The following is a 24,053-nucleotide window of genomic DNA, read 5'->3' on the forward strand; positions in this document are numbered from 1 at the left end:
GCTGGAGGACTCTTTTCCAACAATGCAGTTTGAAACTGCAGCTGGCTTCTCTGCAGTTGTAACGCTGCTACTGAACTTGCCTAGTAAAAATTTCTCCGATTTCCACATCCTTTAGATTGTAAACTCCCTGGGTTTAAAACTGTTTGTGTATCTACATGTACGCTGAGTGCAGAACAATCAGGAATCCTCTTTAAACTCTTGCTCCCTAAATTGTGCTTGTGTACTGTTCTAGGGTTTCTATAACAAATTGAATACTTCTCATATGCATAAAAAATATTTCTTACATTAATGGACTGTGTAGTAAGGATGTATTTTTTTTTAAAGCAGATATGCTCAGCATATCTTTCCCAATCTGTATGGATATAATCTATACCTTAATGGGAAAGTATTGCTCTGAAAAAGCATAAGGAATTAATCAAAACAGATTTGTCAGAAAAGTTTAAATTATTAATATTTTGCTTTATTACAGTAGAAGTTTCTAAGTGTATGCCACTCTGAAAAAAAAGCATTTTAGTTTAGCAAAGTAAACCATTTAATGAAGCAGATCTAAAAATATTTTGATTTATGAGCCTATTTGATAAGTCACCAGCCACAAAAGTTCAATGATCACTTAAAATTACTGATGTAACTACAGCAATTACAAAATCATGTGTACATTACAGAAATAGATACTACCACACCTTACATTGTTTATTTTATGAAATGTGGGAAAGCAATAATCACTGTGGATAGCTGCAGGTCTCATGTACTTTGTCTAGATACTAATGCACTAGAGATCAGTACCCCGGGGTTAACTCACTGGTCAGAATGGTCATGTAGCATGTAAAGGGGCAATCCACAGCACAGATAAAATACATCCCTATCTTTTTCTACTCAAATTTTGGAGCCTACACACACTAATGAACACACTGCATTCTCTTCACTATTTCTGCTGAAGTGGTTTTTTGCTATTATGTTAGGGGGGTTTATTTTGGTTTGGGTTTTGTTATTGTTAAATATTCAAGACCAAAAAGCAACACGCACTCTGCTATCTTTGCGATTTAAAGGACAAGACAGAAAAGCTGGATTCAAACCTTATTTCCACAGAGAGAAATCCCAGGAAGGATCCCAAGAACTGCCTTCCTCATTCATGTTGTAATTTAAATACACCATCCACATCCAAACACACAGCTGTTTTATCAAGAACAAGCAGCTCTGTACCTTCAGTTCTCAGTACAAGTTACCTACTTTTAGAGGCACCAGCAGTTTAAAAGCATTTCATGTGAGGGACATTTTTTTTTAATTATAAAAATTATGTATTAAATTTAATTAATTAAAGGACATACCACTTTTTTTAAGCATTAGACTTTATAAATTCTCGTGCTCACAGAATGCCTTGACTGACATAACTTACAGTCCTGAAAATATACCCAGACTTCTTATTTGAACTAGTGTCCTACACCTGAAGGCCATCTCATTAACTCAAGGGACATCCAATCACATTACACAAGTACTTACAGCATATTTACCATGATGCTGAAGGAAAGACTGGCATTGCTACTACCCACTGCCATTCAAACTTGTACTATCTTCCAAAGAACATGTGGAGGTGTTCCTAAAATTCATGGAAGAGTCCTAAAAAATACATTTCTTTATTTCTTGTAACCACTACAGATTCTGAATGCTTCTTCTGATAGTTTTTTGGGGTTTTTTTAATTACCAACATTTTGTCGCTTTTGAATTTTGGGGAATGGTGATATCCTCCACATTATTTTATCAGACAGATAGACAGCCTCTTCTCTAAAAACTAATATAATATATACAGATACCTTGTCTTGAAAAGGACATTTTTAGCAGGATTTTTTTTGAAAAGAAAAGAACTCCAAATTCCTCTGAGAATTTCTTACGCAATGGGATATGTCAAGAGTCAAAGTTCTAAGTAGGAGAAACAATCTACAAGCTTTTTCATGGCATTTGGTATATCTGTTATGCAGTACTCTACCTTAGCAAAACAGAGATTTAAAGCCTCAAAGGATTCTCCATGGTAGTCAGAACACTTCAGAACCAGTGACCAAAAAACAGTGAAGTACAACTACACTTGTACTGTAAGTGTACCCCAAATACACGAACACTTGCAAATGATCCACTTATGTAACCAAATACTTGCTCAGGCCTGAATAAAACTGATATTTTAGGAGAAAAAGTTTAGCAGAGAATTGCAGCTGCAATTATTCACCTTCTAAAATTGCATCTTTTGTGATACTCTTGTACTACAACCTCTATCTTGAACACTGGTACACTACACAGAACAGCATTGCAGATCCAAACACAAAGGGCTGACAGATCAGACTATTTTTCTTTTCCACTAAATATGGAATCAAGCTCCACAACTCAGTATTTATCTCTGACTCTCTTATTACCCTGAATTGACTCTTATTATCTGGCCATCAATTACAGCTTTGAAATGAAGAAAGATCAACAGCTTCACACATTGTCAGCTTTCTACAATGAAGATAAAGTTCATTATGCAGAAGCCAGATTCTTCTTAGAACAACTCTCCAGATTAGATTGAGCCTCCCTTCTCCTGAATTCAAGGCCAGCACAAACCACCTTTCACTTAAGTGAAAGCCAAACTGGTTTGGTCTGGTTTCTTTAATGCATTTCTATGCATATAGCTTTTAATGTCAAAGCAAAATACTTCAACACAGAGACCTATCTGTTGAAGGGGAAAAGGCAGTTTAACAATAGCCCAAATGTAAATTGAATTTCCTGATGTGCTCCTAGTAGGCACTCAGATTTTATGGTAACACACACAGTATGAGAGTTCTGTGCAGCGTATTTTTAGGAAAACTTCACATTAATGCTGATAATATTGGTGCCATGCAGTCTTCCTCAAAGGCAGTAGCATCCTTTAGAACAGTAATTCTAACTAATATCCAGCTAAAAGGGCAAGGGGCAAAAAAGGAGGCAGAGCGGCGGCATACACATTTTCAATAGCAGGAAGAGCAGCCTGGAAAGCAAGGGGGTTTTTTTGCCTTCACTCCCTTATCTGTTTTTTCATCAAGATTCCTTTAAAGGTATCGAACCAGACTTTACGCATAGTAACCACTCCAAGTACAGAAACCACTGCTTAACAGCTCTGCAATGCAATCCTTGAAGTCCTTAAGTAATTGTTTATTTCATTTTGGAATATCCTAAATATGGTTTTATCCCACCCACTATGTTGATGCTCCAATAATTTAACTTCGTAACAATTGAGTATGGTAGCTCTTGTCATTCTAGAATACACATTTACCAGCACCAGGTAAAAGAAAAGCTTTAAAATATCAAACGCAGAACAGTCTACAGAAAATTACTAAACCCAGATTTTTAAACCTTTAAGCAGTCTCTTTAAAATGAGGCCACACAACTACCTTTCTCTGTATACCAACATGAAGATACATATCTGCATCCACATGTATTTCCTTTTAATTGAGCTCTTCTCTTGTTTCATTTAGGGGAAAAAAAACCAAAACAACCCAGACGAAACCCAAAACCAAACCAATCAAACTATGCATTCAACTTCCTTCTTCTTCCCTATCTTTATGAAAGTCTGGGCTTTCCTTACTACAGAACCAACCAGAAATGACTTTTTAATTTCCAGGAAAATAGGCTAATGAAGCTAATATTTCTGCCTCAAATAAAACCAACTATTTGGTAATACACTACTATTTAGTTAGGTAAATGCTGATCCGAGTCTCTTCCAGATTATTCTTTCAGTGCCTTATAAAAGCCAATGGAGAATAAACTGACCCAGGACAAGTTGTCAGTCAAGGAACAGAGGGAGCACTAAAATACAAGTTGGGCCAAGTGAAAAAGCAAGGCAAATCAACTAACATCAAACTGTATGGAATGAATAGAAATCTTGATTGCTAAGTTGAAAAATGACACCTGATCAATTTAAAATAGAACATTTGGGCAGTGGGATTGAGAAACTGATAAAACAAAAAACCAATGTCACAAAATTGACCTGTGTTGCAAAAATATGTCTCGAATAGCTTCACTTCCACTGTGTGTTTTGGGAATCACAGAGAACAGAACTGGAGACAGCCTTGACAATAAGTAACGTGCTAAGAAATCAAGTTGAGATGCTAGTATAATGGCATTAAGCCAAGGAGTTTTAATTTGAGAAGAGTTCAATTTCAAGGTAACAGCAAAAAAACAGCCCATTTTTAGCAGAAGCCTTTGAAGTTCATCACCATCCAATGTGAATCACAATCCTGATGTCAAGAAGGTCCCACTGAATCGAAATGAGCAGTCAGTAGGGCAGAGAAAAAGAGACAATCTCTGAGATTTAAATAAAATCTCTGAGATTAAATAAAACAAAATCCCAGAACTATATTTATGTCCAGACAATCGAAAGCCTAGAGGACACTACTTACCAATGCCCCAGGGTTACAGCTCTTCCAAAATACTTTAAAAAACAGCTACAGATTACTCATGACAAAGTTTAACCTGGGAGTTTAGAAATGCTTAAAAGCATTGACTTCCCAAGGAACAGGATTAACTTCTTTTACAGAAGACTATGTAGGTACTTTAACCTCCAAACAACAGGTAACCCGAAAAAGTTCAAGGTACGACATTCAAGTTGAAAACCTAAGCTGTATCTGAAGCTAACAGTGGCAGTAGATGAAACAGCAAAGGATAAAAATATATCCTGATATTCAAGTGAAACTAGCCTTTTGAAAAAATCATAAAAGGTAAAAAAAATCCTAATGACAGAGAGACATATATAAGCCCAGGGTAAAGAAAAAAAAACAGAATCCATTTAATCAATCAAGAGTCATTTTAAAGCACAGTGAAAATGCAGTATTCCTCAGCACCTGAGAACACTGAAGCACATAACACAGCAGACATCCCCCTACCACTGCTAAGGTGCCTAGGTGAATTTAACAGGCTTTTCTTATTCATCTAAAGGAGACTGAGGGGTAAAAGACAGATAATTAGCAGACAGATCAGGCTTTGGTCTACATAAAACCTGTGGGAGGGAAATAATCTAACTGCCAAATTTTAGCCTAAAAAAGCACAACTGTGGAAAATCTAAAAGTATAAGAAAAAAAAAATCTTTCCTATGAACATAAAAAGACAGCAGTTTTTGACAAATATTATACATTTATATATGCTGATTGCAGTTCTGTAATAGCTGGATGGAAACATAGTAAAATACTAAGCAGAGAATTAAAGGTTTTTCTGATATGGAAAAAAATATCCCCAAACACAGTAACTTATAACCAATTTCCCATGGACTAAAAAGTTGACAGGGAAATGTATTTTGGATAGATCGCTAGGTTAATCAAAATTAATTCTTCTGGAGCCCAAAGAATAGGAAAATATTCCATGTCCCTTCTCTCCCCAAGATGCAGCAGTCCATTTCCTTTTGCAAATCTTTTTGAAATGACTGTAGCTCTTGAACACTGTTTATTTTGCTTTTCCCAACAGTTCAACAGTCCAGAAACTTGATCTAAAATAAAGAAAACTTTGGCTGCTGGATAGACAAGTAATTTTCTGCAAATCATTCTATAACAGAAATCAATTCTCTAATGTTAAAAACATCATAATTATCTTAAGACCTCATGTTCGTGCTGCCAGTTTTTGATTTCAATTTTGTGGTCAACAACCTGGAAAAGAGAAGAGAATTATGGAGAAATATGTTCCTGAGGAAACCCTTGCCAACACCTTGAAAAAAGACTTGCAAATAAAGCACTTGGGCCAACTCCAGACCAGCTAGGAGACATTTGTGGGTAACAATTCAAGAACGTTTAATTCTCCCTGCCTTCAGCTAGGCGCTGTATTCTAGGGATCTCTTGAGGATTATGTGTCTCATCAGATGGCTGTAGGCAGCAGAGGCAGAGATGAATCGACAAGTTGCCTACCAATGCTTTTATTTGGCCAAAGGCCAACAACATATACTCATGTGAGTGAATCTATGCCACAAGGATGGTAGCTCTGAATGGCTCCTTGAGAGCTCAGGGAGCAAGTGATTCAAACATCAGAGAGGACAACAGCTCACCAGGGACTACTCTACTGTAACTGGGGCTAAACCTGGCATTCAACCCTGTCCTAGGTAATATCTCATTTCTGACCAGTCCCTCTACCAATCCTACTCCCTGGAAGTACAATTGAATTGCCTGGAAGACACATCTGGCTCAAGAGTAATGCTTGAATCAATAAAGAATTCTCAGGAATTGCTGAGTGACAGTATTTCCCCTATGTATGCATACAAGAAATTACACTTTCCTTCAATTCCACAGACAATAACTGCACAGGTGTAAATACAACCTGTTTAAGGTGCAGTGCAGTATCCAAGAAAGACAAACAGTAATGTAAGACAAAGACCTTAAAAGGGAAAAAAAAGCTGACTAAGCACCTTTAAACATTATATCTAAGCATAAAAAATGGTAAAACCTGAATGTCTATGACAGCTTTCAAGACTGAAGTCTAAATTAATGATGCTGATGGTCTGAAAGCTACTTTTTTCACAATACTCATTGAAACAATGGTATGCTGTGTCTCATTTCAATTTTATTTGTTATTCGGAAAATGAATCAACATTTAGTTTTATTTGGCATGTAAAACCATACAACAGGTCAGGTTTTAGCCAGGTTTTTCTTTCTGGCAGCTTTTCTTGAAGGAATTCTTCACCAATCAAACTTTTCTCATCTTGCCCCAGAAATTATGATGCCATTATTTTTGCAGGGTGAGTTTTCTTATATTAGGGATAGGAGTTGGCAAGCATAAACTAAATAATAAAGAGAAAATAAGATAGAGCACAGAACATTCAACATGGTATCTATCTATCCATTTCCCAGACTTTCAGTGTAACTCCATGTGCATTGTTTACAGGAAGCGTTAGCATAGCAAATATTGCTATGAGCAACAGAACCACGACAAGGTCCTTCCTGAGTCTGTTGAATAATGTTTAATGTGATGAATAAAGGGAATGCAGGGAATGAAGGGACAAACAACAGTTGAAAGAACATGCAGTGTATTTCTCCTTGTACTCAGCATTGGTGAGGCCACACTTTGAATACTGTGCTCAGTTCTAGGCCTCTCACTTTAAAAAGGACATTGAGGTGCTGGAGCGTGTCAAGTGAAAGGTAACAAGGCTTGTGAAAGGTGTAGAAAACCTGTGCTGTGGGGAATGGCTGAGTGAGTTGTTTAGTCTTGAGAAGGCTCAGGAGGGACCCCATCGCTCTCTGTAACTCCCTCAAGGAAGGCTGTAGGGAGGTGGGGGCCGGTCTCTTCCATGGTGCCTTCAGTGAGAAGATGCAAAGAAATGGCCTTAAGAGGAGACAGGGGAAATTCAGATTAAATATTTGAAATTTCTTTTTCACTTTCAGAGTGGTCAGGCACTGGAATAACTTGCCCAGGGAGGTGGTGGATTCACCAGCCCTGGAGATGCTTAAGAGATGTCTAGATCTGAGTGATATGTAATGGTTTCAGTGATAGTGCTAGGCTAATGGTCTGACTGGATGATCTTGAAGGTCTCTTCCAACTTTGATGACTCTATATTTCTGTATCACTAAGAGATCAAAAGCTGTTTGTCTGGAATTACCACCCATCAATGGCACTTAGGAGGCTACATTTTGAAGACTGGTATCACTATATTGTCTCCTCTCCTTTGCACAGCTTTACTGAATTCAATAGATCAGTTCATGGGCACTGTAACAGAAACACATGCTGTGCCCCACTGCAAAACAGTCCACTTGGAAGAATAATTCCCCACATCCAAAATAACTCTCCATGTCCAGTAAAGCTTTCTAGGCTCTTACAAACAGTATTGAGTTAGGCAAGAGCAGAGTGTACTTCCTATGTCAAAATCCCAGTCTGCAATATCTTTCCCCACCATGAAAACCCTCTTCTACCAATAAAACAGAAAAGCTGCTACAAAAAAATACACCACGAGAAAGTATCAACAGTGAATAATATTCCCTCTGGAAATGCCCTCATTTATAAAGTTTATTCCGAAGTCATAAAATTAACAGTTTAAACAATAAAAAATTTGCTAAAACCAGGTATTTCAAGTTGTTGGCTACAATACCACATACAGAACAACCCTGACAAGTCAAAACTGAACACACACAAACTACACAGGTTATATCCTGAACATGTTCATGACAAAGAATGGCATCCATTTCTTTGAAGTTTGTTGCTATATCATCCCAAGTATCACATTTACTTGTTTTTCTAAAAGGTCTGGATTCCTCACTTGCAACTGTTCTCTATATTATTCTGAACTACCAAGAGCAAGTTCTGATTTGGCAGAAGGATTATGGTGTTTTTTCAACAATGCCAACTTCTACCACTTAACAGCAAGCTGACAGAGCCTGAATGTTACAAAGAAACAGCAAGAAATAGGTGTGTTAAGGCAGTCCTCACTGACCATTTTGCACTCTTCATTGCTAAAGAAAGTGATAACAGAGACCAGGTTTACTGACTAGTTAACTCTCACTGTCTAAAATACCGCTCTAAGCATTTAGTCCATTTAGAACAAATATACAGATACTGAAAAACAAATGCATCTTCAGGAAAACTCATTTTTAATGACAGCATCTGATTTGAACATCTGCTACAGTGACGGAATAATCAGAGATACAAAGCTCCCTTTTAAAGTGCTTTTAATAAAGTTTTGTTCCAGACAACTGTCAGTTTTGGCAGCAACTGGATAGCCAGCTAACACATCCACCTCATGTTTCTTGTCATCTCCAACCACTATAGTCTGTGCACGCATAAATGTGATCTGAACCTCTCTAAAGTTTCCCAAAAGGCCTTAAACAATCCTATCTAGGTTCCATGCAGCTTTTTCCTGGAAAGGGAAGATTCACTACACAGTTATAAGGTCAAAAGCAGTAACTTTTCTTTCTTCAGAGTTAAAAATCAATGTTCTGGTTAAGAAAAAATGACACTAAATACATTGGTTTATGACTGTATGCTACGAAGTTAGAAGAAAAGTTAAAAGGAAATATGATGGCAGCCCTTTAGGTTACCTTTTTCTATCAAAAGTAAAACAAATCTTCGCTGGCGTCCTATAGAGCAGCATAAATGTTGTTATATTACACTGTACTACTCCCACTACAATGAACAGATATACAATGCACAGACAAGTTTATGCTTACAATCCCTCTATAAGGTAAGAAAAACTTATTTATATTTTACAGAAAGTACCTATTGTCTTGGCCAAAGTTAGCAAGACATCTGTGGCAGAACACTAAAAGACTGCCTGTCTACGTAGCAAACATCTGCCTTGAACACAATGTTATGTCAAGAGAGATAAAAACTAACAGCCTGGGCTGCACATACGCAGGTGACGTGCTGCCTGCCTATCTCTATCTCCCTGTTCATCTATGTAGAGAAATGTGCAGCAATTACTCTTGCTTCCAGGCAACTCTGTAAAAGGTATCCAAACAGAAAGAGAGCAGCAGAATTTGCCCATTTCAGCGTCATTTGCTGCAAAACCAGACGCTCCCTGTCCCCTTGGGGAAGAGGCAACAAGCAGGGAGAAGCACACTACAACTTCATGGGTCACTTGTTGGTGATGCAGACTAACAGGTCACAAGATAACACCAGTTTTGTGATACTCTCAAATCACCCCACTCTGAACAAAAGGCTCACTACATTCCATCCCTCCATTTATTTCTATGCTGAAAAGGACTAAAAGCCAGGAGCAGTCCTGAAGAAGAAACATCTACCTAGAGAAATACCAGAAAGTACAGCAAATTTTATTTGCAGTATTCAGATATAAGGAGGCAAACTGAGAACTCTAAACACTTGAGTCCACAAAATGGCTGTTCTGCAAGAATTTAAAATGGCACGGGCCTTTTGTACATATCAAAAATAAACAGTACCTTCTGCTATCTGAAGGAGTGGAAAGGAAGTTAAAAGCAGAGGTCATCTATAGAGCAGGAACAGAGCAAGCAATGTCTCTTCCCATAGGGCTTTTTGTTTTCACTCTCCCCAGAGAAAGCAAACTATGAAGGAAGAAATGCAAGATGTTGCAGCTTTTCCCCAAATATTTTTTTAAGTTACCCATAAAGTAGAGGCAGGACAAAACTCCTCAACAATTTGATAGAATAAATTTATTTTTCTGAGTTACAATACCAGTCATTTAGTATCTGAAAGCTGCATTTGTGTCAAGAGAAGTGTATTTCAGTTGTTAATTCTCTGAACTTCCTAATCTCCTTACTTCTGCAGCTCCTACTGCCATTTCTACCCTCATGATCTTCAAAATCTCCCAAGTACAGACAACCCACTGACCTTCAAGGCAAGTGCTCTGCTCCCTGGAGCACACAGGACAAAGTGCTGACCACAATACCTAACTCTTAATCTACACTGGTTTTGCTGTTACACAGTGAGGAACATGTTATAAATAAGAAACTAAAAAAAGCAAATCTTAGCTCTCACCAAATATATTCATTTCACTTATTACATTGTGATCAACTAGAACATCAGCCTCCATACAATTTTAACATCTAACATGAAAAAAGCTCATTACACCTCTAAGATTAAACTAGAACAGTAAATTCACCACTAATTGTAAGTACAAGATACATGAAATATTTTGGCTTTTGCACTACAGCATTTTAAGAAAAAGGTATTAACCTCCAGGAACACCACTGATTTTCTCCTTTTTCAAAATACCCGTGTGGCCCACACAGCATAGAAACCACAAAACACTGAAACAAAAATAACATATATTAAGATATTTAGACTGCGGAATCACAAGATTCAGCACAAACCCCCACAGTACCAGAGAGCCTGTGCAACAGGGATCCTTGTGGCCTATGGTGAGCAGGCCAGGCTACCTGTGAGATGGGTCACTGTGCTCTCTTGGAGGCACCCTGTCCAGCTGGTGCTCAGAGAAGCCGGCAACTAGCTACTGTTCCTTCATGTGGGAACCAAACCTTGGTTGGTTGGTTTTTTTTTAATTTACATCTTAAGCAATCCCAGTTTCACTGAACACGGGAAGAAACTCATTTCCTCAAAGTCCCTTGTAGGGAGGAGACTCTCAGACAAATTGGCTGGACAAATTACACACACATAGAGCTGACATGTTAATGACTACACCTACATTTTTGTGGGTCCTTGCAGCATTGTTCCCATTCTACAGATAGAGGAAAAAAAAGACATGAAATGACACATGAATCAGTAAAAAATTAGGTTTAAGGCTGCTGGGGAGAGGGACTATTTCAAGCTTTTTACTCCTTACAGCAGAGCTATAAAGCCTGTTGATACCAACAGCATACACTGAATTCAGTTGCAACTTTGAGTACTGAACATTTTTAAAAATTTAAAACCCACTCAGTTCACACACAAAGAAACATCCTATGTAATCATCTGTCAAAAATTCAGTTTTAGTTTTGCTCAGCATTATCATTAAAGAAATTTGCATTACAGCCATTTCTCCTATCCAAAGCTCATTGCCTAATTTTAAACCAGTTTTCTTTTCTGCTATACTATCACTTTCATTCAAGTTTTAGAAGAAAAAAACCAGAAGGGATTTTCATTCCTTTCAAGACAGTGCCTTCCTAAGAACTGCCCATCTTGCTAGCTAAGCGAACCTCATGGAACACAGTCTGCAATCACATGAATAAAACTTCAAAAATGCAATTAAAGCCCTAGGGGCAACCAGAAATTAGGAAAGAGCACAGTTATAAGTCTTTGATATCACAAATTGAGAAACAAAATAATATTTTCAGGTATATGTTGAAAACATTCTTCAAGACACCAGTAAAAATACTCATCTGTAATTAACATCATCCACCATGTAGAAGCACCTGAACACTCACAGTACTACTGCCCATTTATTCTTAAGGGATAAGGATGTTACACTGCCTTCTGTAGACCACTGTAGGCATAATTTTAGCAAAATAAAAAGTGATCCAACCTCTCCTCTCCTTCTAACAAGAGATAAAGCAGGATTTCTCCTTAGAATAGCTCACACAAGAGGCAGGGGAGTACCATGAAATCCCTTGGACGGTTAAAGCGGGTTTTGTGGAGCCTACTTCCTGCAGCCGACTTAACAGAGACAGAACAGACCACGCTACTGCGAGGCAGCAGCACACCTTGCTAGCATCTGACAAACTGGGATGCCTTTTATCTGGCGCACACTTAACACAACTGATCCACTTCGGGGTAACTAAGCACCAGCTAACCACATGGAAAATGCTTTAAAACTGAACACATCTATCATCAAACAGATGATGAACTTAAAAGAGGACCCAGAACCAGACCAGGCTTACTTCCATCAGTAAGAAAACACAAACAGTGCAAATGAGACCACTGCCCAGTTAGACACGGCCTGACGAGTCTCCCCACCCCAGACTGCTGCTTTAGCGAGCTGTCTCAGTGACAAAACTTCAGCACTATTCAAAGCAACTGAATAAAAACACATCAGTAAGGAGAAAGTTTCACCAACAGCAGTTCTCTGAAGAACAAATAGGAAGCTGCCCTCCTTGCCCTGCCTGTGCCCAGCTGGAGCTCCCACCGCAGGCAGGGCCAACACACAGCACAAGCCCCCAGAGCTGGCAGCTGGGACCCTTCCAGCTCCTGCACTGCCACAGTGAATATGAACATGTGATAAAGTCTAACCACAAAGGAAAACATCTAAATACAAGGTAGCAAACAGCAACACAAATAACTGAGTACACCAGGCAGGTTTGGGTCTAACTGTTAAAATAAGATCAGTCTAGTCTCTAATGAAACCCTTTCCATCCCTAATAGACAGTCATGCTACCTATTTTGGTAGTTACCTGAAACATTGATTCATTGCTTTCATCTACTGCTTTCACACAACAAAATGCTGTTCTGTGAGTACTACATACTAACAAAATTATTTACCGAATGAGAAAACTCCACTAAAAATGGCTTCTTTTTCAGAAATAAGCTCTTCCACTCACTATCTTTGGATCACTGATACAATGAACCAAATAAATTCCATGACTCAATAGATGTAACAAAAAGCATTTGTAACAATCTGTCTTAACTTAAACCTAAAAAAGCATGAGCAATTTCATTAAAGACTGAAAAAACACTAACAACATCTGTTACTTCCCAAAAATTCCTCATTTGAACTATTACTCACAACAACCTTAAAACTGGATTTCAGCTCTTCTCAAGTGGTAGCTGTGGTCAATGAGAACTTTGACACCACAGATAAACAAGCATTCCTCTCCAGTCTTCCTAGACACAGGTACCTGTGACTGCGAAATCCTGAGGGCACAAAGCGCTCGCCCTTGCTGCCAGCCCTACAGCAGGAGAGCTCCTGCAGGGTGATGTGCTGCAGGACATGGGAGGAGGCTCCTGGACACATCCTTGGACCACGGTCTCACTGAGCACACCTCCAGCCAGCTGGGGAGGTCAAACATCCAGAAGGTTCCTGCTCCTACTGCACTGACCCACTCCCTGCACCAACAGACTGCCCTCCCGCCGGCAGTATCAACAGCATGCACACATGAAAACTGAGCAGGAGGAGCACTGCTTAGAGAAGCACAGGGGAAGCAAAGCAGCAGAAATGTACTGGAGGTCACCTGTGCAGCCCAGCACCAGTCAGGAAGGGAAACTGGCAGTGGGAGAAGGCAGGCTGAGTGTCCTGGTGGTGTAGGAGAGAGCACACATCCCACCCAGGGACAGCAGGGATGGTGGCACACTACCGAACTCTGCAACTTCTGACAGTCACTGGTATTGCTGCCTCATTGCTTGCTTCCCTTAAAAAGATGGGATTTCAAAGCCACAAGAACAACACACAAAAAACAGTAAAAATAGCTGTAAAACTTTCCTTTTTTTTGGGTTCTAACAAACTTGAAGAGAAAGATTTAAGGGAAACAGCAGGAAGGTGGTGTCAGACACTGGCAGAGACTGGTGCCTGTTGTTTGCACTTCTCTGGAAGAAAAAAAACAAGTGAAAGCTCAGAGAACAGCATGTTGTGATTTAGCCAAGAGAACAAATCAGGTCAACTAGCAATCACACAATATGGGGGGAAGAAAAGCATAACCCCGCCACTATTAGGGTAATTCACTGGAGATTTCATTGTCACACCTTCACTACTTTGTACACAAATTATGATATATGTTGCAAGTATAAGAAATAGGGAGAAAATACATATAATGTATCATCTAATAAACATCCAGGCTGTTGTGAACTTTACACATTTCTGTTCTTCTGTTTAAAAGCAAACAATACCAAAAACTGAAACTCATGATATGGCAAAACTAGCATGATAATCCAGCTGCCAATCTTTGTACCATCTGCAATCACCTTCAGATTTAACAAAATTACATATTTGAAACAATGAATCAAGTTTTTAAGAGGTATGTAATAATAAACAATAGGAATTTAGAACATTTTTACTTAAAAGCAGCTGAAATCTTTGTGTAAGTTTAGCTTATTTATGAGACTGCTTTGTGAGATGCAGGGTCCTAACAGCAACATTAGTATTCCTAATGATAAAAGAGTTCACTGAGAAAATGGTTTGTGTATATATAAAAATATGTACATTCAGGACATAGAAAACTGCTGCTTCCTTAATAGCAACCCCTTGCATGTTCTGGATATGGTAGTATGTATCAAGCAAGCAACTGAGAAAAAAATCATGTATGGATGCAGAATACAAAATACCACCTAACAAGGAAGACCAACATGACATTTGCTTTTCAGTTTGAATACTGGTGTAACTCCTCTTAAGCATTATTTGTATCACAATCATTTAATAATACAATTTAATTACAAAGAGGCAATATGCAATCTGATTGTATAAGTAAATTCAATAAGCAATGAACTTCAGAAAAGCAAACTGAGGCCATAACATGCGCAGCAGAAAGTGCTTTTTAAATCTCATTTAAAAATTCTAAATTGCATCTTCAGGAATTACTTCTATTTGAATCCTACTTGTAACTTTAAAATATTAAAATCCTACTCCTCATAATGACCCTTCATAAGACTAAGAACACAAGTACTATAAGAATTACTCCACTTTATTCAAAGTTAAAGCTTGTGGAGAGCTTACAAGAGAGCCTCTTACCAAACCTTAGTACTGGGACTAAAACTACTGAAACTAAACCATGACATTAATTTCATAGTCAAGAACCTTCTAAAACATGTATCAAAGACACAGCAACCACTCCCAAACAGCCACCAGCTCAAGAAATAACTGAATTGCCAAAAAAACCCCAAAGAAAAACACTCTTTATAATCACTGCTACCACAGTTAAAATAAAAAAAAACTTACTTTACAAAAATAATCACACTCCTTAGACCACCAGCACTCTTAACTATGCTACAGATGTTAAAATAAAATGTGTGGATTTTATTTTCAATTGCTTTATAACAAAAATATCAACTTCTTAAAGGACACTACTTTTCTCATCACTTTTACTAAGAATAATCTAAGAAACAGAAAAGGCTTTAACATCCTTGAGAGGCAAAGTAGTTAGCAAGAGGGGATTAGGATACACACTAAAACTGGCTAAAGTACTGCTGCAAAATTAAGGACAAAACTGTGGAACCTATGAGAACATAGCATTAACTAGAAAAAAACAGTGTTTACCAAATACAGCTATGCAGTGCACAGGTTGGATTAGTCTAAGCCACGGGAGTGAAAAAAAGAAGTATTACAAATCCTACTTGAAGCATCATCTGAGTTTGTCTCCATAGGACCAAGAGGCCAAAGAGTTCCATGGTGGAGAACGGAAACGGAAACACCTCTGCTGCTCAATCTAAATGATCGAGTGCATCAGAGTCCCACAGTGGGAAGGACCAGGATCTAAATTATACTGTTTCAGATTTGCAGGATTTATGAAACTCATATATTTATAAGATTACTTTCTAATTTTTTGCCCTTCAGCATATAGTTCAGAAGTTTGTTTACGTATTAAAAAAACCAAAACAATCCACCAATAGTTACAGATGCAAGACACAGTGTTTGAAGTATCTACATGCTTTCAGTTCAAGGTAGTTACAAAATAAAATAGCTAAAAGTCTGGGGGTGTGCGATATCATACAACAGATTTTTCTAAAATCACCAGAATTTCCTTTATTCCTAAAAAAGTTATTTTTCTGTTATAGGTATAGATCTATTACAAGTCCATAGAAATGGAATCTAGTACTCCTCAATCCCCCAAATAACTATGGTCAGGCTTCATTTCCTGTAAAAGGCACTCTGGAGTTTCTTACCACCATCTCCATCTCTTAAAATATGAAGTTCAGAGTGCTTTGTTCTTAAAGCACTGCAGCCTTAAGTTTCCACCCACATAAAACAGCAGATATGATGAGGCAAGATACATTGCTTAATGCTCCTGCTGCCACCTCAGCAAGCAGAGGTGATCCAAGGGAATACCAATATTCTTCATGATGTCCAGTTTCACATAAAAGCTCCAGTAAATTAACTTTCCCACTCTGAAGTGGCCAGATTCCTGTCACAGTTGTGTTGTCACTCAACAATCACTAGGCTGTCCCTCCAAATCCTTGGAGGACAGTTGTCAGCCTCAGAGCCTGCCCAACTAAAGCTATTGAGCACAAGGTAGGCAATTTTTCTTATTTGTGTATTTTAAAAATATACTTCAGCACTAGATGTTTAATTGACGCTTGAACAATAAGAATCTATGGTGAGATTTAAAGTTTATGATCTATTAAATTCATAAAAGAGAAAAATATATTCAAACATTATAAACTTGAATGCTCTGCTGGCAGACAGACCATCAGATCACTGAAAGCTGTGGGCGAGCTGCCTGAACTGGAGTTCTGAAGCACTTGGTCAGCTTTCACCAGCAACTGCTTCAGCCATTTTCATTTATTCAACCACTTCAGCAGTTGGTTTACTCAGAACTGCTGAAGAGCAACCGACCACTTGGAAAGCAGGAAAGCCTGGCTTTCTCTTCCAAATGATGAACACAGAGGACTGGTGACTGGATTTGATCTATTAACTCCAAATTTCGCAAGGCACGGTGACCAGAAGTAATTTACTCATTTCAGAAACTGCAGACAATTTTCTTTTATCCGGTTTAAATGCAAAGCACATTTGGATATATTTGTTTCTTACTATGTACATAGCACAATTAGAATTCACTTGATTTAACTAACAAAGGTAGCTAAAAGCTGTCTAAGGCATGGGGAATTATATTTCTTAAACATTAAGAATCTAAGGAGTGTAGCTCCTTAAATAAATGCATATAGATGTGTCCCCTCCTGCCTAGCAAGAGGTATGATCAAATTAGACCAATTAGAATCAACTTTTCTTTAGGAAAAATAATTAAGCACAAATGCAAAATAAAATTAAAAACAATTATTTAATCAGGGTTTCCTGCTCACTGATTTAAGTCATGATTAATAATATGATTTCACTCTGATTTCACTCAATCCCTCCAGCACGGACCCATCCCAAAGAGTCGCACAGTCCCAGTCTTCCCCCAGCATCTTCAGCATGTCCAACTTCACTTAAGACCTTCTGCTCCCTTTTTCCAGGACTAAATTTGAGGTGAATTAAAGCTTACAAGCAGTCATGTTCCTGCCACCTACCACATCCTCCCCAGGAAAAGCCTAGGTGCCGGAATTTTTCTGCTGGTATATCCCATTGCTCTGCTCAGGAATGAAAAAAGGAGTAATACCCCCTGAGAGAAGGTGCCTGGGAAGGAAGCAGACCCTTACTTCCTATCCTGAACAAAGCATCTCAATAAGGATGGAGTCAAGATGATGGGAAATGTAGGATCCAAAATACCTTCTGATGCTCACTAATGCTTCCCTACTCCTAGCGAACTTTGTCCTTAAGTACTAAACATAAAGTGCAGTACTTGTTTCTTGTTATTTTCAGCAACTATTAGAAGTTTTCCACTTGCAACACCTGAAAAACTGGGTTATATTATGGTGGCCAGTTTCTGTTTAACTGCTCTCCAACGATCACTACTGAAGTACTGGCATTCTCAACAGAAACCCTGACCACTCTTCTTCCTCTACCCACCTTCATATCCATTCAGAGCAATTTGGCAACCCAAGTTTCCCTTTTCCTCTTTTATAGCTGAAACACACCAAGCCAAACAAAAAGAAGTTCATAAAGCTTTTCTTCCTCCCACTTGTGTGCTTTTATGCTTTTTAGCTACAATTCAGGAACTACTCTACTGCATAAAAACAATTTACTAACTTCGAAATTTTTTCCTGTAAAAAAAAGCGCAGCATGGAAGCAAAAAATTTTGTATGGGAGTAAATGGATTGGGAGCAAGAACTATTTCAAAACACAACCTCATACCAAGAACACAAAAAGCATAAAGGACTATTCAAGCCTGTCATATTTCCATAATCTCAATTCTTAAGGTAGCAAAATTCTATAGAACTAACTTTGATCATCATGCACATATATATGGTAGTGTTTCCCAGCAGTCACAACAGTATTTTGCAATCATTTAGGATTAGCAGGCTCTAAGAAAATCCAAAGAAATGTCAATACTAACTACAAACTACAGTTATTACTAACAAGCAAGTTTACTTCGGCTCGGTGGACAAAAATTTACTTGCTGAAAGAAAAAGCAAACAAGAAATAAACATAGAGAGGGGAAAAAAGGAATGAGAAAAATAGCAAGTTTTTTACTTGAATGGAGATAATAAATATAAACATCCTGTCCCTATGTTGATTCCCTCTCCATTTAAAATGGAATAGTTTAATGGGAAATTCCATTCCAGGCAGAATAAAACAGAATTAAAACAAAACAGTTGGCCAAGAACTAATTTACTCTATTTGCTACAGCACTTGCATTTTAGAAAACCAGATTCAAAAAAGGATTTGTATTAAAAAAGGTTTCCTTTCCCATTTCTCATTTGGACATGCTACAAGATCTCCAAAGAATTTGGCATAAGCATCAGCTTACTATGAGAATCACATCTTCAACAAAACCAGCAATATCACAAGCTAGAGTTTGTGTGTATCACTGGCACAACATCAATCTCAGACAACACCTGCTCATGCTACAGCCAGCCTAAATAACCTTTTATGATCGCTGTGCTCATTCTGAGTAAAAAATGCCAACATTTTTAAATACAAAAAGTGTTCCCGTTCTTCTCTGCCCCCATATAAACTGGCCAAATCCATAAAATTTTAAATCTACAGCTGAATGATAAAAGCCAACAAATTTACTGAGAACTTCCTGTTAAACCAAATAAAGTAGCTGAGGTTTTGCACTATGTGCAAACCACAGAAAACAACAACCCTGGAAGTTTTAATAAGATTCAGGATGCTTTCATGTTCATGGACTAATATACTGTATGTAGCATACAGATGCAACCTGGCATCTAGAAGCATTTTTTAGACTGGAAACTTAAGGAGGAAATAAACTGTACCTTTGTGTTCAGACACACAACTACCATCACATTTTAGATAACAATAAATACAAACAATACACATTTATCAAATTTTAGGAAAAAAGTCACCAGCAAAATGTGCTACCCATACAACATAACCTCTTGAAAGACTGTCAATACATGGCATAAGTTTATTTACCATTTTACCATCATATATAAATTTGGGCTCAAATTTGAAAACTGAAATTTGCATTCCTGTTGTGTTAATTCAAAGTTCTATTTGGCATTCCATTTTGCTTTTAGCAGAGTACTGAAAGCCAACAGCAAACATAAAAAATTATTTACAAAGCATTATGCTTAATTACCAGACACTGCAGCACCACCCAGTGAGCCAACCATGTCCTGGGCTGCACCAAAAGCAGCATGTCTATAATGTGAAGGGAGGGGATTCTGCCCCTCTACTCCACTCTGCTGAGACCCCACCTGGAGAGCAGTGAAGGGCATAGACCTGCTGGAGGAACCCAGACAAAGGCCACGAAGATGATCAGAGGGCTGGAGCATCTCTGCTATGGAGACAGGCTAAGAGAGTTGGCGCTGTTCAGCCTGGAGAAGACTCCAGAGAGACCATACAGCACCTTCCAGTACCTAAAGGGGGCCTGTAAGAAAGCTGGACAGAGACTTTTTACAAGAGCATGAAGGGACAGGATAAGGGACAACAGCTTTAAATGGATACAGAGTAGATTTAAATTAGATATTAGAAATAAATTATTTACTTTGGGGGTGGTGAGACTCTGGAACACATTGACCCTCCAGTAGCTGTGGAGTTGAGCCTGCCACATGCCTGGAAGTATTCAAGGCCAAGCTGAATGGGGCTTTGAGCTACCTGGTCTAGTAGGAGGTATCCTAGCCCATAGCAGGGGGTTGGAACTAGATGATCTTTACAGTCCCTTCCAATGCAAGACAATCTATGGAATCTCTTCTGACTCTGCCTTGTCAGCATTGGCCTGAACATTCTCCATTTACAAAACAGCACTTTGCAGGTATGTGCTTTAATATTTTTAGTTACAAACATAAAGCAGACAAAAGTAAAGAAACTTCAAACAGGATATGGTGTGACTGCAATTATGTGAGCTATGGCACAAGATTCAGTAACACAACCACACATACAGTATGTAAAATAATACCGCATAACAGTCCTCCTAAATTCCTGATAACATCTACTGCAGGGCTCTCAAGTGACCACATATACCACACATAAGTTATGGGAATATAAAACAACTGACAGAACAACAGACATTTACAAGCTACACTAAAACGCAAACAAGAGATAGTTCTTATACAGTAAAAATGTACAGCTGTACCTGTATTTAAGTCCATCCCTGTCTTTTCATTTCAAAACCTCAAAACATAAAATCAAATCAATACAGCAAAGCCATGAGGTCACTCTAGATCAAGATACAGAAGACAGCATCCAATGGAAAATGATGCTGCAATGTTGCAGCACATTTTAAAAGATTAAAATATTTTTAAAATATTATTTCCTCTAATTTCACCCATACTTTCCAAGTAGTCTCTTGATATTGACAAGATATTGCCAGTTTTTGAAAATGTGTTTGTGCAATTGTTATATATGCCAGAGCTTTTCTTTCTTGCTTTTTTCCTATTAGAGATTCTGAAAATACTTTTAGAACTTCCTAAATCAAGGTGCAGTTAGTTTCTGTTCTTAATAAACCAGAATCTTCAAATGCCCGTGTGAGACATGTGAGCTGATAGCAGACCTTCATAGGTGAGGTCAGATCAACCACAGCACACGTGGTACACTCTGTGAAGGTCTGCACTTCCAAAGGCAACAGGGACATAACTCTCACAGGAGCCAACCAAAGGGATTTTAATCCACAAACAAGAAGGCCAGGCTGGGAAAGAAGCTCTGCCCAAGTGCCAAATGCACTGTATGGTAAATATTACCCACTCCAAACTGGCACCTGCAGCAATGCAGCTGGGATCCAGTATGGGCCGGCAGCCTTGTGCACTGCTCCAAAACTCACAAGCTCCATTAACATCAGCAGGTATCACAAGTTTAGAGCTGATGACGACCCAGGCTCCCATAAACACACTCCACTGCAAATACTCCCTGCTTATTAGCTTGATCTGGCATCAGTCTTTCACATATATGGGCCAATGTCTGTCAATGTATTTCTATTTCAGGGCCTATTGATTTCTGGCAAGATACTTCTTTGTAAAACATATATACATAAAGAAAGATGCCTTGATAACATCCCACAAGCATGAATGCAAAACATGAACCCAAGCATGGCAGCTCATGCTCATTTTCAAAGAGAGCTACCTAGTGAGGACACGCAATTTAAACACAACCCAGGAACACCATACAAATACAACACATTATAGTACCGAGCAAACACCAAGGTTTTGATTACTTTCAACCTATAATCTGTATTAGAGGATGCAAATTACAGTACCTGGAAAAATCCAACAGCCTGAGTTATAAGAAAGAAAAATGTAAATAGCATAATCATCATATTAAAAATGAGCTTCACAAAAAATATTTTTCTTGTCTCAACAGAGCTACTCAAGAACCACCATTTTTTGTTAAAATAAATAGATACATAATTTATACTGCAATAATAATTTCAAACTTATATGGCAGGTATTTGAAATACATCCAAAAATATCCTACATATACATATTATCTGCATGCATATTCCTAACAAGAGTTGCAACAGTGAAGAAACCTGCTCTCAATAAACTTAAAACTATGAATTTGGCAGCTGCTGGTGGTTTTTGTAACAGCTTTGGCTTCCCAGAGAAGACAGCACAAAATGCCTGCCACTTTACTCAGCATCTTTAACATATACCATAATTCCTTCCCAGGTATTTTCTAGAGCATTTCATGTCAATCTACCTGCAGGAGCGTGTGCAAAAGTGACACAGAGTGATACAAGTCTGACAACTACTGGTGTGGAAAATGGAGAAACCAGACTGCATTATACATTTTCAGGATGTCGAATCCCTGTTACTAAGTCCCTACATTGCTTATCAACCAAATAAAAAAACCCAAGAAAACCCAAAAAGCAAGCAAGCAAGCAACCACAGGAAGACCTAAAAAACAAAGACTCCGTCTTCGCAACTATTTCTATTTTAAGTTAGCAAGTTTCCTGCTTGGGCGATGACGTTTTGCAGATGCTACAAGAAATGCTACATGGTATTCATTAATCTGGGGCAAATCAATTAAAATTATACAACTGCTCGGTATGCAAGCATCTGTGCATAAAAGTTCTCCTCCGCCACTAACTGGCGTTCAGCAAGTAGTTATTTTAGCTAAAAGCGCCGAGCAACTCACTAGCTGTATAACTACTACATCTTGTGGCAACACAACACAAGGAGGAAAAGCAGACAATACCCGAAAGGGAACAGCGAAGGGACTTGTTTGCTCATAACCTTCATACAGATATTCCCTGCAAACACCCACAACACCCTGCTGTCGCTGTCGGTGTAACACAAGAGGGGAGGAGCAGGGGAGGGAGGAGAAAAATATTATCATCGAAGGCGTGATGGAGGACAGGAGAAAGTTGCAGTCATTTCGTGGCGGCCGCAAGGCGCCCTGTCACTTCTGGCCGCAAAACCGGCCGCCCCTGAGGGCGCTTTTCCCACGGGGACGAACCTCCGGTGTCGGCCCCTCTCTTCCCACCTCCATGATGCCAAAAGTGCCCAACTCCCTCCAGCAACAGCGGCTGCATCCTCCGGCGCAGCACTTCTACTCAGCCGCTGGCGGAGGGGAGCCTATTTCGGGGAGGACGCGGCGAGCGGCCGCCCGAGGAGACGCGAGCGGCTGCGGCAGGCGGACGGCCCGGGGACGGAGAGAGAACGGCGGGTCCCCCTCCGCGGCCCGGCGCGGGGGGTTAACAACGAGGCGCCGCCGCGCTGACGAGCGGGCGGGGGCGGCGGGGCCCCGCTCGCCCAGCGACCGAGGTTCCGCTCACCACCACCGGGCCCAGCGTTGACCCCACGCCGCCGCCGGGGGCACCGGCCTCTCCCGCCGCCGCTTCCCAGCGGCCCGGGACCGGCCTCCGGCGGCGGCGGCTGGGCCCCTCCCCAAGGGCCGGGCCCCCCGCGCAGCCCCGCGGCGCGCTGGTTACCTTCCTTGGGCGGCTTGCCGGGCGGCGCGCCGTGCAGCTGGGAGGCCGCCGCCGCCGCGGAGCAGCCCTGCAGGCTCGGTGGGGACGTGGAGAGCCGGGACCAAGATGGCGGCCCCTCCAAACTTCCACTGCTACTTTGGACACTCATCAAGCTACTTTCCTGGAGCCCGGCAGCCGCCGGGGGCGGCGGGGAAGGCGGCGCGGCGGGGGGACACCCAGCGCCGCGCTCATGGCCGGGGGGCCGGCCCGACACCGGCGCGGGGAGGCCGCCGGCTGGGAGCGAGCTCCGGAGGCAGGCGGGGCGCGGGAGAGACGGGGCGCGGGGCCAGCGCAACCTGCCCGCACCTCTGCACTGCGTCGCCGCCGCCGAGCAGCCGCCTGTGTCTGAGGCCAACCTTCCCCGCCGCCGCCGCCGCCGCTGCCGCCGGGGAGGGGAGGGGAGGGCGCAGGCGGGGAGGGGTCATGCGCAAACACGATCGCGAGCCGAGCGAGCGCCGCGCTCCGCCGGCGCCCAGCCGAGCCCCGCCGAGCCGGAGCCGCCCAGGGGCGGCCGGCGGGAGCGGCGCCAGGCGCGCACGCACCTGCCCCCAGCCCCACCGCGCC

General features: G+C 40.3%; 1 protein-coding gene and 1 long non-coding RNA gene across 6 annotated transcripts in view; one reads left to right on the forward strand and one right to left on the reverse strand.

Annotated features, from left to right (window-relative positions):
• TLK1 (tousled like kinase 1) overlaps positions 1-24,053 on the reverse strand; it is a 68,764-nt gene that overhangs the window by 44,433 nt on the left and 278 nt on the right. Inside the window, exon 1 of one of the 5 annotated variants that reach the window (XM_068195852.1) lies at positions 23,796-23,933. The exons of 1 other annotated variant lie outside the window; for it this stretch is intronic. Coding sequence is in view for 1 of the 4 variants with exons in the window: in XM_068195849.1 (XP_068051950.1) it covers positions 23,451-23,598 (148 nt within the window). In the remaining 3 variants the exon portion in view is untranslated. Of the gene's footprint in view, positions 1-17,725; positions 17,868-22,714; positions 22,739-23,450; positions 23,934-24,053 lie in introns of those variants that run through there. 3 more of the 5 variants (XM_068195849.1, XM_068195853.1, XM_068195850.1) reach the window with 3 other exon arrangements.
• LOC137477133 (uncharacterized) lies at positions 18,019-22,605 on the forward strand. The gene is made up of 2 exons (XR_011000818.1): positions 18,019-20,336; positions 22,186-22,605. It is a non-coding gene; the product is annotated as an uncharacterized lncRNA (long non-coding RNA).

Source organism: Anomalospiza imberbis, chromosome 7 (assembly GCF_031753505.1).
Source record: "Anomalospiza imberbis isolate Cuckoo-Finch-1a 21T00152 chromosome 7, ASM3175350v1, whole genome shotgun sequence".
Taxonomy (NCBI): domain Eukaryota; kingdom Metazoa; phylum Chordata; class Aves; order Passeriformes; family Viduidae; genus Anomalospiza; species Anomalospiza imberbis.